Source organism: Cyclospora cayetanensis, unplaced genomic scaffold (assembly GCF_002999335.1).
Source record: "Cyclospora cayetanensis isolate NF1_C8 unplaced genomic scaffold, CcayRef3 CcayRef3_contig_65, whole genome shotgun sequence".
NCBI lineage: Eukaryota > Apicomplexa > Conoidasida > Eucoccidiorida > Eimeriidae > Cyclospora > Cyclospora cayetanensis.
In genome coordinates, this window is record NW_020312646.1 from 143,924 (window position 1) to 162,611 (window position 18,688).

At 58.2% G+C, this 18,688-nt stretch overlaps 1 protein-coding gene across 1 annotated transcript in view; it reads right to left on the reverse strand.

Annotated features, from left to right (window-relative positions):
• Positions 1-73: 73 nt before the first annotated feature.
• The window catches only part of LOC34623947, a 30,310-nt gene continuing 11,695 nt past the window's right edge, over positions 74-18,688 (reverse strand). The window contains exons 11-28 of the mRNA XM_026335314.1: positions 15,144-18,660; positions 14,291-14,969; positions 12,551-14,086; positions 11,926-12,401; positions 10,551-11,712; positions 8,685-10,291; positions 6,051-8,463; positions 5,454-5,894; positions 5,027-5,296; positions 4,675-4,972; positions 3,743-3,860; positions 2,978-3,499; positions 2,692-2,810; positions 2,351-2,571; positions 2,182-2,299; positions 1,912-2,028; positions 1,431-1,639; positions 74-691 (exon numbers count right to left, since the gene is read on the reverse strand). Coding sequence (XP_026191099.1) covers positions 74-691; positions 1,431-1,639; positions 1,912-2,028; positions 2,182-2,299; positions 2,351-2,571; positions 2,692-2,810; positions 2,978-3,499; positions 3,743-3,860; positions 4,675-4,972; positions 5,027-5,296; positions 5,454-5,894; positions 6,051-8,463; positions 8,685-10,291; positions 10,551-11,712; positions 11,926-12,401; positions 12,551-14,086; positions 14,291-14,969; positions 15,144-18,660 — 14,441 coding nt within the window. The remainder of the gene's footprint in view (positions 692-1,430; positions 1,640-1,911; positions 2,029-2,181; positions 2,300-2,350; positions 2,572-2,691; positions 2,811-2,977; positions 3,500-3,742; positions 3,861-4,674; positions 4,973-5,026; positions 5,297-5,453; positions 5,895-6,050; positions 8,464-8,684; positions 10,292-10,550; positions 11,713-11,925; positions 12,402-12,550; positions 14,087-14,290; positions 14,970-15,143; positions 18,661-18,688) is intronic.

Consider the following 18,688-nt stretch of genomic DNA (forward strand, 5'->3'; position numbering starts at 1 on the left):
TAGGGGGAACCCCTACGTAGAAAAAAATCAAAATAATCCGCAGATTTTCTAGCACACCCCTATAAACGGACGCCTACCAATCACTGGCCGTCGCTTCTACCCACTGCCGAATCACATTTGCCAAGACAGTAGGGAGCTGCTGCGTCTCTGTAACCACGGCATAATACGGAAAGGGAAAGTCTTGCAGGTACGGCGTGACTTCGATAGCACCTCCAGGCTGCTGCTGCACTTGTTTGAGATCGAAAATGCTACTGCTATGGGGAGAGGGCGGCCTCTGCGGAGCTGCAGCCGTCTGCTGAGACTCACCCACATGCGCGCCTTGATCGCTGGCACCGTCCATGCGTTCCTCCCGCTGCTGAGGGTCCAGGATGAGAAGAAGAGGAATACACCCACGGGCAATTGCTGCATTTACCCAGGGTCGCGTTTGTTCCTTGTTGAAACGGCCGTCTGACAGAATCAGAATCATGCTGCTGTTGTTGCCGTTGCCGCCGAGGCTGCCGTCCTGCTCAAGCTCGTGGATAGCGAGCTGCAGCAAGTCGGAGATGGCCACTTCGTGGCTTTTGTGAGACTCCTCTCGGAAGCTGCAGCGCTGCAGCAAGCGCTGCCCATCCCCTGCTGAGACCTGAGACGTCGGGTGTATGCAGACTTCAGGCTTGGGGCCCCCAAACGTGCAGACGCTCACTGTGCCGATCTGCGCGAGGCACACACAAAAACTCATGTTGCCAATGACGCGTTTGGCTTGGACCTTGCCCGCAGGCGTGTAAAGCGTATGCATCAGGAGGGGTAAAGATACGTTGCAGCGTATCTACCGACTTCACGGTCCAATACTACCATCAACACCCATGCATGCAGTTTCTACAAAGGCGCTACACTGCTGCATGCACACACGCCACGTGCCGACACCCATGAATAGACGCACACATGTGTGGCTGCGTACCGGTCACTATGACGATGCAAGAAGAAAAGTACATGCATACACGTGAATACAGAAATACAACACTTTTGCACGAACACCTCTGTGCATGCATGCACGTGAATGCAGAAATACAACACTATTGCACCAACAGCTTCATGCATGCATGCAGGCACGACGACTTGCAAGTGGGTAGAGCACGAGGGGCGGCAGCGGACTCGGATTGAAAACTACCAAACATGGAAGTCATTGGGTAATAAAAGCGGCTCATGAGCGGCTATTCCCTCTCCTTGCGTTCTCTTCCTCGTCACACGCCCCTCACCGAAAAACATGCAGCCACCAGTGCGATGGTTGCATTCACCAAAAGGACCATGCGGTACGGACTAAAGTACAGGCCGTTTGAGCGTGGTAGGGGTGATGACCAATGTAACGCCATGAGCAGCCCAACAGGAAGAGGGATGGATACACGAGTGCCTGTGCTGCACTTCACCATCCACACACATGAAAGCGTAATTACCTGTAGGTGATTGAAGGCGGAAGACAGAAGAACCACTGCCTCCAATGCGCTCGCCGCTGCATTGAGCTGCTGCATCGACCTACTGCAGTCGATGCCTACAAGCACGCGATACTGGAAGCCGCGTGGTCGCCGTCGGCGCAGCCACAGCCGATCATCTCTTTGGGAAGAAGCCACGAATGCGAGTACTCGACGGAGACTTAGCTTTTTTCCTGAAAGCACGAGCCTCTCAAAAGGCCGCACGAGGGCTGGCGTCGAGCACTAGGCCCAGAAAACTAAAGGAACGGGGAGGGCGAGATGCAGCTGTCTGCACGGCATGCATGCGCTTAGGACGGATGGGGGAATAGACTGCGTGAATCGTAGAACCGCCGCTCTTCTCCGAGAGCGTAAAATGCACATCAGCAGCAGCAGATTATCCGTAATAAAAACTGTCTGTGCCTTCAGAGCCCTCAAATTTCAGTCCCTTCCCCCCACCCTTGCCTACCAGTTCGGTAGCCGCCTTCCCAGGCACCGTTTGCAGTTGGTTGCAGAACTAAACGCAAGGATTCGCTGAGAGCCGCGGCAGAGGCTGCAGTGCGCCCTTCAAGCAAATGCCAAAGAGCTGCGAAGGCACACACACACGCACACCCCACAGCCGTGTTGCACATACACATATACATATATATATATATATATATATATATGCGATTTTCACAAAATAAATCCCATAAGACTGCACGAGGAAAACGAGCCAAACGCATGCAACGCCGCTCACCTGCCGCATGCTCTGGAGAAAGCCCCTCTTTGCCTACGTCATCCAGAGAAACGCGTTCTTGATAGTCAGCCTCCATGGCAGCCATCCGTTCTTCTTCGACTTCATCAGTGTCTCGTTCCTCAGTGCTCGCAGCTGCTTCAGTCGCCAGCTGCTTCGTAGGCTGCTGGACTGTCGGTTCTCCTTCTGCACCCGGCTCCGCACTAAGGTCGTCGTACAGCTGCTCGCATGCATCGTCGGAAGGAGAATCGAGGTTTACTGCTTGTGAAGAATCGGCGTCCATCGGGCCCTCATGCTCCGCTGATTGTGCGAGCGGCTCCTTTGGCGGCTGCTTCTCGGAAGAAGCCTTGAGCTCATCGACGCGGGTAGACGTGGAAAGAATAACCTCTTCAGCTGCGTCGTAAACGCATGCACACCATCATGCTTTACGTGGCGTTCACAAAAAAAACGTCCAAAAAGCCACTGACCCCGCAGCATGCAACGGAGGAGGAAGCAGTAGAAACACGAAGGCACGCGAGCAAGCGTGACGAGCCGCCTCCCGCAACAGACTGAGGGAGAGAGATACAGACGACACACTTTCAGCATCCTTGTTGGCGTTGCCTTGTGCGTCTTCCGCATTGTCATGCTCCTCTCTGCATAAGATACATATATATGCAAACATATATGGATGTATGTCGCGCACACATAAAAGCGTATTCTGAGATTTTGGGGAGAATCTCCCGCCTTTAGGCGTTAGGCTATTATATAACTGTTTGTGCGGTAGACCTCCGCTCCACACAACCTTAGGGCAGCCTCCCACCTTGCTTCTGCGTCTGCCAGTTTTGCCATTTTATTGGGCTTTAGGGGGGCAGCATCATCCGAAGCTTCCGCAAAGGCCTCTTGATTTCCACCAGCGTCATCGCGCTGACAGAGCTGGCCGCTCTGTAGGGCGTGAGCGTCCTCTGACTCTTCACCGTTCGTGAGATCTGGAGGTGCTGCTCCCTCCGCCTCTGGATGACAAGACAAGGCGTCTGCTTCCTCTGCCTCCGCGTCTTGAGGCTGCAGCAGACGAACGCGCTGCAGCCACCGTTCTACGGCGCCATCGTCGTCGTCACCAAGAGGATTATCAGGGAGGAGGCTCGGCGAGGGCCCTTGATCACCGCTCGGAGAGCTGGCACTTTCCTGACGTTTACCAAGGGCGCTGCGGGATAAAGATCTCCCCTTTTCACGAGTTGTGGCGGCAGCTGTGTTGGCTCCATGCTGCTCCCCTTCCTCCGCGAAGGCTTCGCCGCTGTTGGCATCCTTGTCAGCATCTCCTTCCATTGCGTCTCGCTGTACGAGGCTGCAACGCAGACGGATTTTTCCCCGCTCCCCAGTCGACCAGCATCCAAGTCCACACAGAGGGGTCTTAAATGCGCCATGCATGCAAGAACGACCGGATGCTGAAAGACGCGTGGAGATCATCTACAGGGGGCTAAGCGATGTTCAAGCTGCTCTACTGCGCCTTGACGGCCTAGCGGAGGGGTTGACAGCAGCACACACAGTGGGAATTCCTGTGAAGCGATAAACGCAACAAGTACCGCACCTGCCTTCACCTTCAATACCAAAGGCCATGCGCTGCTGCCGCTGCCGCTGCTGCTGCTGCTGCTGCTGTTTCTTGGCCTCATGAGTCTCCTCGTCAGCATCGACTGGCGCTGCGAAGCCTAAAGGTCATATGCATGGGCACATGCAGAAGAAAGGGGAAAGGAGGTCGAACGAGAAACAGATCAGAAAGCGCAATCACGTAGCAGATCAGAGAGAATCCAAATCAGAACAAGCACAGGCATCCATCCCTACCGAGCAGATATGGCAGCAGCCCCCTTCCCCCTTTCCCCCCCCTCCGACAAAATCACTGTGGGTATGTGTAGCGCACTCCACGGCAGCCATGAGCTCGATGCATTTCACACCTAAAATACTGTGTAGAGCATGGCTGAAGCACAGCCTGCCTCAACTGACCGAATGCCAGGCAAAGACATGTGCAAGAATTCCCACCACACGACAGCACGCAAGGCGCAGAAAGGCGATCACACAGCGCGAGAGAACGCAAAGGAAGGGGCAAAGGGGGGAGAAGCGGCCTCAGAGATGCACGAGGCAGAGAGGTATCAAGTCTCCTTTCTCTCTCTGCCTCCCCTCTCTGGCTTGGTATCATCTCAGGGGTGCTGAGGCGAGAGGATCCCGCAGGATATCCATCTCCCCAGGCACCGCCGCAGAGGCCTTTTTTTCTCCTCATCGGCAGCGCGTGCGCCCATATATCCCCCCCAAAGGAATACCTCATAAAAGGGCCAGTGTTTGCACCCTCCCACCAACACGCCATAATACACACAGCACATGCATACAGACACCTGCATGGACGCACGCACGTCGTACACACTCGCGCGATCCTCGCTGCGAAGGCGCAGACGCAGACAGCGGGCCCCTCCCTCCGTACAGCAGCCCTTTAGAGACGCCGCGTCACACAAGAAGCGTCGGATGCCTCACCTTGGATAGATGCGGCTTGAAGGGCCTCCTCACTATCGTTGGCTTCGCCTTCGTCCTGTTCGAGTGCCTCCGACTCCTCCTTTTGAGCAGGCTCAGCAGAAGCCTCCGCCACAGCGCTCTCTGCCGATTGAAAAGCGGCGTCTTCTGCTTCTTCTGCAGGAGGCCTTTGTTGCTCGTCTTCCTCCATGTCGCCTTCCAGCTGCTCAGCGTGTTCAGCCTCGTCGACTGCAGCATCTTCTCCTGCTGCAGCGCATCCCTGTTCTGCAGTAGGAGTCGCGTCGCCCTCACCAGCCTTCCCCTTCACTTCCTGCTCCCCTGCTGCCGCCCCTGTGGCTGCGTTTTGCTCCTCCGCTTCCGCGTCTGCAGCTTCTTCTAACCCGTCACTCTCCTCCTCCCCAGCTTCCCCGTCCAGAGGCAATTCTTCCTCCACTTGGAAGTCGTCACTCGAGCTCCCCGAGGCGGCACCGTCCCCCTCTAAGTGGCCTTTCTGCTGCTGCGCATCCCCTGTGACATCTGTCCCCCCCCCTCCATCGTCTGCCTCTTGAGCTTCAGCCGACGTGTCTCCGTCTGGAGCCTCCTCCTCAGCTTCCTCCCCCCCATCGGCGTCCACGACGTTCTCGCCCTTTTGCAGCTTCTTTTTGTATGCCTCCTGCGACTGTTGCTGCGCCTCCTCCTCTGCAGCAGGATCCTGCAACAACGGCACACACACACGAAGCCTCGCACAGCCCAAAATAGCGATATCACGTGCATGCAACCCTCCCCCCCATACACACAAACACGGCTAATGCACCACAGCCTCCACATACCTCGACGTTCCCACCGTCGTCCTCCTCTTTGCCTCCATCAGAAGCCTGCGGATCGCCCTCCAGACGCTGCGAATCCTTGCTCCCACCCGCTGGCTCTCCTGCAGCTTCGTCCTTAGTGCCCTCTAGTTCAATGTTGCCGTCCCTTAAGCCTCCCTCCGTCTGTATATCCTCCTCTTGCTTCTTCGTGGCCTCTTTTCCTGTGGAGGTGTCGTCTTCGTCGCGATCTCCATCCTCTCCTGCCCAGCGCTTGCTCTCGATCTGGCCTCCTTCCTTCAAATCCACATTCCCCGCCACGTCTTCCAGCTGTTGAGCCTCTTCCCCGCTCTGCCGTTGCTGATCCTCTTGCTGCGCAGGCGGCGGGGGGGGAGCCTCCGCATCTCCCTCAAAGTGCATGCTCACCTCCATAGCCTTGTCCTACGAAAGGAAAGCACACGGAAAGACAGAGGCATGCCGCTTTCCTCCTGAAGCACTGCCTTGATCCCCGAGCCGCGATTCCGGCATTCCCCCATTCGCATAACTGACAACTTGGAAATTTTCGCTCTCCCCGCTACCCCTGCAAGCAAGCCTTACCTCCTCCTGAGACTTCGGCTTCTCTGGGAGCTTCTGCTGGGGGTCGCTCTTCTCGTCCTTTAGACCATCGAATTGCCATTCTTCCTCGATCTGCTCAGAGGCGTCACGCGCACCCTCGCCCTCCCCCAAGCCAGTCCCTGCCACCCACTCCTCCTTTTGCTTCTCGGATCTTCCTGCATCCATCGCTGCGTTTTCCTCTTCTTCGTTGCTCAGGCAACCCCACCCGAATTGCAGCAACACCTCAATCAGCTGCAGGAGACTCAGACCAAGCCGCACGGTCCCCTCTAGTCCGTCAAACACTGCCAAGACAACACCCGCTGAGCGCTGCAACATCCGAAGAACTGCCATCGCAGCTTCGCTCTTGCGAATCTCTGAAGCATCGCTCTCCTGCAGCAGAAGCGGGAACTGCATGCACGACGGCGCAGCCTCGACGAAGTCGTTCAGCGCAGCAATGCAAGTCTTGAAAGAAAACAGAGATTCCAAATCAGGCACGGGCAGAGCAGCGTACCCTGGCTGCTGTTGCGCCTTGTCCTCCTCCTCCAGCGTTGGGGAGAGCTGCAGCAAGTCGTCGATTCGCGAATGCCTCTGCATGCCGCTATCGCTTTCCACTGCCAATGCAGCGAGCGCGCTTCGACGCAGCCTGTCCACTGCTGCCGATTCGATCTGATGACAGCTCATCGCCGTTGCTTTTGCAGCATCTGCCGCTGCAGCCAGCAGAACGTCGCAAGACGCTCGCAGTGCAGCACACGCGCTGCGAATCCCCGCAGCCGCACACGACGGCAGCAGACCAAACAGCCCCTCCCTCTCCTCTCTCCCTATACTTCCCCCCCCCCCCTCGAGGCAGAGAAGCGCAACCGTCTCCGAGCATGCAGTCGCTGCCTCATCAAGCCACTGCAGACGCACACGGACAGTTGGCGTGGTGGCACTGCCTTGTTCTGCACCGCGCGTTCGCGCTGCACAGAGACGCCTCGCCTCTGAAGTTGCATGTAATAGCTGCTCAAGTTTTGCCAGAGCCCGAAGTGCACTGCTAAGGGTGCTATGCGCCGATCGAATCTGGCGGATATTTTGCTGCAGCAGCGCAGTCTCGTCGGGTGTGCCTGCGCTCGTGGAGGAGCAGGAGGGTAGAGAAGCAGTCCCTGCATCTGCCAGCGTCTCTACGCTGCTCCCTGTGCCGAATTCCAGAGTCTCAGCCTTCGCGCAGGGAGCCACAGCTGCTGCAAGCGCCTCATTTTGCACGGCCGCTTCATGAGGAGACGGCAGCAACGCACGAGCCTGTAGAAGAACCTCGTGAAGCGCTTCTGCAGCAGCCACCAAATCTGAAGCGGCACTGACATGGACTGCTGCCGAGGGAGACACCAAAGACACCCTTGCTGCATCCACAAGATCCTGGAAAGCCGCCGCAGCCTGCCAGCAACGGTTGCGCTGCTGCAAAATGTGCAAAACAAGCGCAGCGGCGTATCCAAGGAGAGTCTCTCTGTCTGCTGCAACGTCCTTGTGTGGGCAAGGAAACTGCTGACACTGCAACAGGGATTGCAGTAAAAGATACCACTGCTGCGCCGCCGATATCCAGACGCTTCCCAATACCTCTGCGATCGGATTGCTCGAAACCTCGCTTCCGTTCACCTTCCCCGCTTTCTTCCGACGCACGCGCGAAGCCGTCGCTCTCCTCGCCGTGTCATGCAGCTGCAGAGTCGCCACGTGCTGCAGCGGATGTACACCAACCTCTGAGAAACCTGGCAAGCCGCTTGCATCGTTCAGAGCCGCAGCGAACAGTCCAGGGGAACTGCCGCACATGGAAAGACATGGCAACTTGAGCTCGTTGCGGAGCACGGATCGCAGATCCTTGAAGCGCCTTTGCATCTGCTGCCTCGTGACTGGCTTTCTTGCTTTCGACCTCCGAGACGCCTCCACTCCCTCTTCCTTCTCGCGCTGCTGCTGGTCTTCTGCGTTGCGAGCAGCAGCGGCTGCTGCTTCCTTTACCGTAGCAGAAAAGTCTTGACAGAAGGCTTGTACCTCCAACGCGACCTCAGAGGCACTCGCTCTTGACGCGCTGCTAAATGCATGCAAGTCGGCAAGGGATGTGGCATCCACCTCGCTTATTCCCCCAACCTCAAGAGACCCCTTCAAAAACTCGCCAACAGCCTTCAGTGCTGCTGAAGCTCCTGCTCCGTCGTCTCCAGCTTCGCTGGCTTCAGAAGACTTCCCCTCGCAAGGTTCAAGGCTTCCCTGCGCCTCTGCTGCGAGCCGTGCATGCGCCAAAGGCGACTCTAACGACAGGGAGAGAGCTGCCTCTACGAGCTGCTGATGCAGCTGCCCCTCAGAGGATCCGACGGCTGCCTGCATTGTTTGCTGCAGGCATGCGTCGAAGTTTCGAATGTGTTTCGCCAGCTGCACATGCGTCTTATGCACCGATCTGAAGCACACCACGCAAGCCCTAAGGTATACGTATTTCTGCAAGCAGTAAACTGCGCCGTTCAAAACCGCTTACACCAAGCATACACACACACACACACACACACACACACACACACACACACACAAACACACGAACACACACAAACAAACACACGGTAGTCTACAAAGATTTCTTCATACAAAGCTCTACGGCTTAGCTCTAACAGGTGCCTCACGCACTCCTTCATGGCCATTCGACTTGAAAGATTCCATCGCGTCAGAGACGCCAGATTACTGACTTCGCGATCCATCACTTTCCGAGCTGCATGCAGCTGCTGTTGCACTGCACGGCTCCATCCGGCTGCAACGGCGAAGCGTGCGACAGTCGCCATTGCCGTGCAGACCTTTGCTGCACCTTCAGCATTGACGGAAGAAGGGCTTTTGTCTGCCTTCCCACCCTGGCACTCCCGAACCCCCCCCCCCGAGTGCAGCAGAAGCCGTCTGCAGTGACTGGCAGCCTCCATGCACTGCAGCCTGCCTTCAAACTGTCCAAGGGGTGAAGTTCTAAGGAACTGCAACAAGACGTCGGTGATCGCCGTTGGTGCGCATCCAATGAGCTGCAATAAAACTGCGCCAGCAGTGCCTTGAGAAACGTCTCCGACCGCGAAGGCTTCGCCTACTGTAGCGGCCACTGCAGCAGCCATCGCCGCTGCTCTCTCTGGATTCTGTGCGCTATCGCCATCATCTGGCAGCAAGCCCCACAAAAACGGAGCAAAGTGGAGGCTCTGCTGCTGCATGCGCTGCTCTCTGAATTCGCGAAGGAACCGCCACTCCAGGAGCTGCCGTCTACGGAGCAGCAACACTTGTCTCTCCACGGCCGTTACGGCTGCATCGAAGCGTCTAAGGAGGCGCTGAGCAGCAGCTGCCGTCTCTGCCTGCGTCTGCTGCCGCCATGCCTCCGTACGAGCCGCAGCAGAAGGCTGCTTTTCAGCCTCCTTCTCGTCCCCCCTGTCGCGCTCTTCGCCGTTGCGCTGCTGCCCGCAAACAGGCACACCAGCCACTCCTGCAGACGCAGGAAGCCGTTCGCAGTGAAGCTCGATTAGACGAGTCAAATGGTGTCGATCCATCGCCTTTTGCCACGCGGCTGCTCTGTCCAACAAGCCCTCAAGAGCCGCGAGTGCGTTTGCGGGAGACGTCTCCAAAAGGCTAAGGGATGCAACACGCTGCGACATCAACAGCAAGCCTTGCAGTGTCGGGTGACTCTCGACCACCTCCGCAAAAGCCACTGCAGCCTCCTGGAGCTCCTGAACGGGGGCACATAAAGGCTGCAGAAGTGCGGCGTTCCCAGGAGCATAGAAAGACGTTGCTGCAGACGATGGCTGACGGCTACCCTTCGTGCCTGGAAGGGAGACGCTGCGGCAGAGTTGAGCGAATCGCAGCTTGCGGGCACGTTCTCGTTGCTGTTGAAGGCGTTCTTGCTGCAGCTGCTTCTCTACCAGGTCAGAATCTGCCGACGAGAATTTGGCTGTCTCCGAGTCTCCCGACTGCTGCTGCCCACTTTTGTCTGCATCGGCTGCTGCCGCCTCTTCTTCCTCCTCCTCCTGCAGGAGCAGGTGCTTGAGCTGCTGCTCTTGTCGTTGCTGCTGTAGCGGGGAAGCATCGACGAGGCGTGCCGTGGTTTGCATCAGAATTGCATGCAAATGGGGGACTAATAAACTGTCCAACGCAGGTGCAACCGCTACTGCCTCGCCAGGAGCTTCCGCAGGCGCCTCGCCAGCTGTCTCCTCGACAGGTAGTAGGCTTCCTCGCATGGCGTTGTGGAGCTTAAGCGAAATGCAGAAGGATCCCTTAAGGAACGCAGGCATACACATACATACATAGACATACATACATACACATAAACATACATAAACACACACACATAGACACACATACATACACATAAACATACATACACATAAACATACACATAAACATACACATACACATGGACACATGGACACATAGACATAAGCATACATAAACATACACCACACCTTCATTTGGCGTTAATGGGTGCTATGAACAGGGGAGTAAAGTACAGACACCAGGAGATCGCATGCGCACCGCTAGAGCCTCGCGATATGCCCCTACTGCCCTTATTATCTCTCCGTCGCTATGCTTTGTGCTGCTGGGGTTGCTGCTGCTGCTGCCCGTGCCGCAACTGCTCCAGGCGAAGGCGACATCCACTGCATAGCTCCAGATATGCAATAAATCTGCTTCCGAGAATCCCTCCATCTGGTTTATCAAAGCATTCTGCTGCTTATCATGAGACTCCGCAGCGTTTTCGCAAGCGGCAGCATCACCCTGGTGACACCATGCGGAGTACTGCGTCGTGTCTGTGTCGGCAGCATCAGCGGCGTCCTCCTGCTGCAGCAGATCCTGCTGCTGCTGAGACTGCTCTGCAAGACTCCACTCTTCACTGCACGGAAAAAGCTCTCGAGCAGCATCAGCGTCGGCGTGGGATGCTTTTCCTGCACCTGCGCGGTCTACAACAAGCCCCTCCAAGCGCTCCAGCAGCGTGGCTGTCTCGTCAGCGGCGATCGCTTGCTGTCTTCGCCATTCCAAGTGCTGCTGCGACAGCCTATCGAGCAGAGACGCCACAGCTAGCCGGGCAGCAGCAAAGACGGAATTTCTGGGAAAGCCTGAGACAACAACTGCATCCGCCGTCGCGGGGTGTCTGTACTCCGCCTCAGCCGCTACTTTTGCTGCAAGACCTGCTGCTTCTGCGCGTATCCACAGAAGCAGCCACTGTATCCTCACGAGAGGTCGCAGTGCACTCATGCCTTCCTCTACCGTTTCGTACGGAAGAGGCGCCGCAAAGGGCAGCGATGGAAACGCAGCCGTCGCGTTTAGCAGACGCTCTATAGCGCTTGGTGCAGGTGTTTGTGAACCCTGCTGCTGCTGCTGCTGCTGCTCTTGCGGTGTATGCGGGCGTCCTCGAGGAGGTAGTGCAAGGCGCAGAGACTTGGAAGAGCAAGCCTCCTCGGCACTTGCGACTTCGAGGAAACCCTTGGCAACAGCCAAGAGCCCTGCAGTGGCTGTGGAAAAGGCTGGTGAAACGAGAAGCGGATACGTGGCTTCAAGACGACTGCTGCAAGCTCCCGCAGCCTCCGCTGCTGTGCGCAGCGTGGATGGTGAGGAGGCGGCAGTGGCTTCGCGCCTCGCATGCTGCTCTGCGTCCTCCTCCAGAAGCAGAGGCGCGAGTTCAGGCAGCTGGGAAGAGAGACTGTGGACAAACAAAGCAAACCAGCAGCACTCCTCGAAGGCGTATTCTACAGTCAAAAGGAAACCAAATTGCAGCAGCAGCACCGCCTTGCATGCATGCATGCAAGGCCCGCAGTGTCTCGACACCGGAGGAGCGAGACTCTCTGATTCGTAGACTGCGCGAAAAAAGCAGAAGCCTCCGATTCACCTTACTGCTGTGATGCTGCGCACTTACCTCTTCGCCTCTAGAGTGCTGGAAACGAACGCCACTATCTCCTCCAGCCAGGCAGAAAGAGCCTTCTCTGGAGAGACCCCTACCATAGACTTTTGCTGCAGACACCGTAGCACCTGCAGCTGGGAAGCTGCTTCGACGCTGCCCTCTTCTGGATTTTCTGCTGGAGTTTTCTGTCCCTTCTTTGCTGCTGCGCATGCAGTCCCTTCAGAAGAAGACATCCACGGACGCGTTAGCCTCATAGAGAGAGCTGGGGGGATACGTGCAGCACGCAAGGGCAAGGAGACGCATGCGACATCCTGCAACCCTGTAAGAGCCTCCTCCGACTGCAGGAGAATCTGCCGCAGCACTGCTGCGTGGCTCTCCGCCTCGACAGCAAGAACTGTCGAAGCCGAAATTGGAGGCGCAATAGCTCCCCTCATCCCCTGCACGCCGTCGCAGCCGTCCACAGCCGCTGCGCGCAACAGGAGGGTCCTTTGCTGCGCGCACAAAGGCACAAGACGCAATCCACAAACCCGAGCTTGTGCCACAAGCCGATCAAGAGCTGCTGCATCTGGAATTCGATTTTCAAGGCATGGCATATGCACGCGGGCGAGCAAAAATGCAGCAAGCATTTCCAGAAACTCACGTCCGCTTCGTGCGACGCGGCTTCCGCCTCCAAGATCCCACGCCAAGCGGCCGTCGTTCGCTGCTGTCTCAGTTCTTCTTCCACAGCTCTTGCTGCAGCAATAACACCCCACCGACCAAGTAGCAGCAGCAGCAGTCCCCTCCAGTATGCCCCCCCGTCCCCTTGCAGCAAGGCGAGCGGATCTGCCGCCTTGCTGCAGTCCTCGACGAGCTGCAGCAGCAGACGGAGCGCTGCCACAGCAGCACCGTGGCATGTATCGCATGCATAGGCGGCTTCTGGCTCTGCACATTCGTCCTCTCGCCGAGCAGTAGCAGCAACACCTCCTGATGCTCCTGCAGCTAGCTCTTCCTGCGAGGACTGCATAGCGGCGCGCAGCAGCGCTGCCGCTGCCGCTGCCTCTGCTTTAGCTCCTGCTGCGGAGGGGGGAGCTGCGCCTGTGCTTCCCCCCTGCAACAGATCTCCAAGGCTTTTCCAGCAAGCCCTTAGAGCCTGCAAGACGGCCAAAGAGCCTCCCCGCCTCCTCCCCTCCTCAGCTGCTTCTTCTTGAGTCTTCTGCGTCCCCTTTGAACCCTCCCGTTGAGCCACTGCTGCAGACGCCGTAGGCTCGTCCTCTCCCACTGACGGCAGACAGAACGACCAAAGAACGACTGCGAAGCCTATTACTGCTGCCCACTCGGCTGTCTCCTTTCTTGGAGGGCGTCCTGGAGTCTCCCGATAAGATGCGTCGCTGCGGATGGAGGCTCCCGCTGCGTCTTTTTTGCTCTGATTGCTGCCGATCAGAGGAGGCGTCGCCGCTGCTTCCGCGTGAGCCCCCTTCGGCAGCAGCAGCAGCTCAGACAGCCTCCGAGCATCCGCATCGTCGTGACGTCGCAGCTGCCTTCTAAGCCGCTGCAGCGCTAGGCAGCATGCAGAGGCGGAGGCGACAGTGGCATGCTGCTGCACGTCTGCGACTATCCGCGAGACATACGCACAGAGGCTGCTTTTCGAGCGCAGTGTCTTGCGCTGCTTCAAAGAGGGGGGGCAGGAAAGGGCAGCACCACGCTTCGAGGTATTTTCGGGATAAAGGGGCCTCTTATAAGAGGCCCCCCGCAACCCCCCCGCTATCTCCGCGAGAATCGCCAAAATTCTCGACGTGAGCAACGCCCCCTCGGAGTACCCCCTAGAGGCAGTCGCTCCTACTGATGCTGCTGAGGCGACAGTTGCCTCCTCCCCATCCTGCAGATTCTGCTGCAGCTGCAGAATACTCTGCACGCCGAGTGCGTCATTGCATTGCAAATCCAACTCCGTTCGCCACATGGAGCAGAGAACCTCGACAGCCGTGCTTGCAGCAATTGCAAGCGTCCCTTGAACGCTGTGGCAAGCATGCAGCTCTCCTGAGGCTGCCCTCCCCGTCCGCTGCTTCTGCTGCTGCTGCTGCTGCTGCCAAGTGCTTGTCATCAAGACTGCTGCCGCCTCCAGCAGAGCTGGAGGCACAGGAATCTCCCTCGAACAGCCACCCCTGGCGCAGCAGGATGCGCTTTCGCCAAAATCCTCGTCCTCTAGAGAAAGAGGCGAGGAGTAGTAAGCGACTGCCGGGGAAAGGAAAAGCGGCAACAGCTCCTGCTGCTGGTAGAGCAACTGCGCTTCAACAGCGCTTTCTGAAAGCGACCGAAGCTCTCCACAAGAGGCCTGCATGGCGCTACTCGCCACGGAGGAAGCCGCAGCAGCTGCAGCAGAGCCTACCCTGCTGCTGCTGAGTGCATGCAGCTGCATCTTGAAATGCTGCATCAAGAGTTCAGCGGCGTGGACTGTGCCCAGATCAATGGCGGCACGGACTGCAAGCTGCGCTTGCACAAGGCTTACAGACATGACTGCAGTGCTGCTCAGAGTGATCCAGTGTTGATGTCGACTCTGCGAGAGGCCTTCTGCCGCAACTGCCGCTCGTATAGCTGCGGCTGTCTTTCGCCTACTGCGCTGAGAAGCGGGAAAAACAGCAGCGTCAGACCTTCCCTGGAGGCTGTGTGCAAGCACCGTCTCCAAGATGCGGATCTCCAACTTCGTGGCGGCTTCTTCTCGTCCTGAACCGCGCAGAAGACTGCTGCTCAGCAGCAACGCATGCAGGGAGGATGCATGCGGCAGTAGGGCTTGGGGGTGCGGCAGCTGGCTCTTGCGCCGAGCATCCTGCCACTGCTGTTTCTCCTCAAGAAACGTGGCCGTCACATCGAGTCGAGAGGGAGTCTCCGCAAGCAATAAAAGGTCGAAGGCACGTCCTAGAGACGGCGCCGAACATGCGAAACGTCGACACAGGAGAGATTTTTTCTGCGCTTGGGAGCCTTTCACGGCTGTTCCTTCACTCTCCCCCTGAACTAAGCTGCCTGAAAATGGCGTCTTCGCTGCTGCTGCTGCTCCCGTGTAGAAGCCTCTTGGCACGCAGACACCCCTGGCCTGCAACAGCTCACGCAGCAGCCAGCACTGAATCGACTGCATGCGCCGTCCAAAGGCAACAGGCAGAAGAAAACTCCGACCGCTGCACCCCGCAGCAGCCATGTCTTGCCGCCGTTCCCCCCACCGCTCTTGCTGCCGCTCCGCCGCGATGAAGGGCAGCGAATTTCGCTCGACTGCAGCATCCAGGAGCGTCGAATTCAGGAAGTGCAGAGGAGCGAGCAGCTCAGCGGAAACGAACTCTGCAGTTGCTCCCGTTTGAGCCGCCAGAGCAACGTCTTCCAATCCCTGCTGCTGCTCTTTGATAGCCGCAGCCGTCTTTTGATTGGCTACAAGAAATGCCTGAAGACTTCTTTTTAAGGCCTCTGTCCACAAAGCCAAAGGCTGCCCCACCCCCCGCAGCATTCGCTGCAACTCGCTGCGAGACGCCTCGCGCTGCCGCTTGCGGAGATGGCTGCCTTTGCGCGTGCTGCTGCGCTCCTGCATTTCCTCCTCTTCCGTCCCGCCGCTGCAGTGCAGGCACAGCGGCTTGCACCACAGCTCCACAGAGGCCATCCAACACTTGAAGCTCCGCGCAAGTTGCTTGCACTTCTCCGCGTGCCCAGCCGCCATCTCCACGTCTGCAGGAGCTGCTTCCGAGGAGAGCACCACGTGCAGCCTGTCAGAGATGGCCGTAACCTCCTGCGTGGCTAGCTGCTGCAAGCCATCAAAGATGCTCTGCAAAGCCTGCACAGCCATCCCCCCAGTTGGCTGTGGTGGGAAGAGTCGCTGCTCCTGAGCTTCCGCAGCACAAACGGCTGTCAGCAGACAGGAGAGCGAGCTTCCCCCCTCTGCCACGCAAGTTGAGCACTGCGTATTGCGGAATAATGGCCGCAGACTGCTTTCCCCAGACTCACTCAGCATGAGCAACCGCTGCGGCAGCAACACAGCCATGCATGCGTGACGCAGAAGGCTCACGAGCTGCTGAAGCAGCTGCGCCAACGGCCTGTTCGGGAGGTTCGCACAGGCGACTCGAGAAAGTCGTGCAGCAGCATACAGAAGAGACTGGCCATGCGTCGGCGTGGCATGCACATCAAACGCTGCTACGGCTCTTGCTGCTGCTGGAGGCAGCAAGAAAAACTCTTCCGAGACGTCACGTACGGCGCTGCATACGGCAGCAAGATACTGCGCATGCCCCTGCGAATGAAGCGCCGCCTCTTCCCGGAGGTACAGAAGAGACTGAAGGCGCTCCCTCAGCTCGCGTTTGCTGGCTGCACTCCACAGGAAGAAGCGGGTAGCTGCCGTCATCAGCGGCAAGCTTCCATCGAGCATGCGTAGGGAGGCCAGGAAGCTGCTGCTCAAGAAAGAAACCTCACAACTGACAGCGCCGCAGAGCAACTGCACTCCGCAGCAACGCCGGAATCGCTGCATGGCGTGCCGTCTCACAGCTCCCCGAAGGATGCTCCAGTCGCTGCTGCTCTCCAAGAAAGAATCCGCCGGGAGACTCTTCCTGCCGTTGCTGCTGGTACAGGCTGTCTTAGCGCCGCAGTCCTCTGCAACAAGGTTGGTCAGAGAGCAGCAACAGGCAGCTAGCAGATGCAGCAGCACCCAACGCCACAGGGGGGTTCCGTCGAGCGCCGTAGTGTACTGCCACAGAAAGCACTGAAAAAGCCTCTCTAAACAGACGCTTGGCTCAAGGTGCTCTGCTCCTGCTGGTAGTGTCTTGGGAGCAGCAGCAGCTGCTGCTGACTTTGCTACTACTGACTCTGCTGCAGATCTCTTCTTCAGCGTTTTTGCGTCCTGTGCAGCAGCAGCAGCGTAGGCACTCCCCCACCCTTGTAGACAGCGCCAGCTGGCAGCTGCCGCTGCCGCACTCCTGAGGTGTGCCTTGCCTGCGACTTTTCGCGCGAGACTCTGCAAGCCAGCAAGCCCAAGCATGGCTGTGGCAGTACCATCAAGCCTCTGCTTAAGGTCCTTCACAACAACTCCTGCTGGTGTTTCTTCTGAGGCTTCCGGATGTCTCGAGACCACTCCTGGCGAGCGCTGAGGGGAGCGTTCCGAGTCTCCTCTCACCGCGTAGGACGACTGCGACACGGAAGGGGTCTCCAACAAAATCGCGAATGCACTGAGCGCCTCCTCGTCAGAAAGCAGCTGCAACACAACCTGTATAGCTGCATGCTGCAGTGCCATAAGCTCTGCTACCTCGACGGGAAGACTGCGTCCACCAGTAGCAGCTCCAGCGAGCAGCAAGCGACATCCGTCCTGCAGCAAGAGAGGGCACAGCCTGGCAGCGGTTCGAGCAGATCCGCTGATTTTCTCACGAACGTGCCGCAGCTGAAACGCCACGAAGCCTCCCAAAACTTGCAGCGTGGCGCCCGCTGTCTCCAACGTCCCCTCCGCATCCAGTGAGGGCGGCTTCTCAACCGCCCCCCTAAAGAGTGAAGCTCCCCAGCGCTCTAACAGAGCATCCAGAGTGGCGTTCGAGCGAACCGCGTCTCCCCCACCATGCACCCCGGCAAAACTGAGCCGAGAGGCGAAGTTCAGCAGCAGTCTTGTGGTCAGATCTTGCAGCAGCAGAGGCTGCCGCCTCTGGCACGCCTGCTCTCTGGCTTCTGAGACAGCGTTGCTACGACACCTGCCCCCCCGCGAGTCTGCGTCAGTGCCGCTCGCGTTCGCTGTAATGACAGCTGGCAGAGTCGCCCACGCGGAAATCCCCTGGGCTGCTGCTACCCCTGCCAAGCCACCTCCGTAGCCAGGAGCATGCACATGCACCTCGCAGCATCGGTTTCGCAAAGCAGCGGAGAGCAAGTGAACCTTGTCAGCGTCGGCGGTAAAAATCACGCGAAAGCCTCGGTGTGTCTTGACAGTGCGTGCACTCCCCCCTTCCGTAAGCAGCAGAGAACCTCCGTCCTCCAGAAGCGCATTCAAACGATCCAGGACGGAAGGACTGCAGAGATGAGCGTCTTTCAGCAACAGCCACCGCCCCTCCCGAACTGCTGCCACCAAGGCGCTGTCTATCCACTCGAACTGCACTGGCTCCTCCTCGTCTGCTGCGAGCTCTGCAGCTTCTGGAGTGCCAGTCCTTCCACTGGAGGGCAGAGCTCCTCCCCCTTGGCTGCTGCGCCTCTGCAGTCGGCCAAGTGCACAGCCGTGCTTCAGAAGCTGTCTCGCACGGCGGAGGCGGAAGCGAAGCTCTGGAGACACCCCCCCTTGGGAAGAAGCTGCGCGTTCTTCAGCCCCCATGCTGCTGCTGCTGCTGTGCAGCAGCAGGAAGCTCTGAGCAGCCTCACAGCCGTCCAGCAGCGCAGCGGTAGCCTCCACGAGCCCATGAAGCACGTCGAACTGCTCGTTCTGCGCCGCCTTTTCTTCGCTATACTCCGCTGCTGCAGCGCGATCCTCGGAAGCGTCGACAAGCCTCTCCTCCTGCGCTATGGCGACAGCATCGCGCAGCCTCTCAAGACCGCCAATTACACGCCGCCGCTGCTCCTCCTTCTCCTCCACTCTTTGGCTGTGCATTTCCACCCGGAGGGCGCTAGAGAGCGACTGAGCCGCCTCTGCAGCAAGCTGCGCTGCCTTGAGAAGCCGCTGCCGCGGGTGGATCTGCCGATAGAATCCTAGAAGGTCAGAGGTGTCTATGGAGGGCGCAAGCTGCACCTCGCATACCTCAGACCCCCACGCTGCAGCTAGCCATCGGACGATACTCGTCTTTCCTGCAGCCGCATCATGACACACGCACAG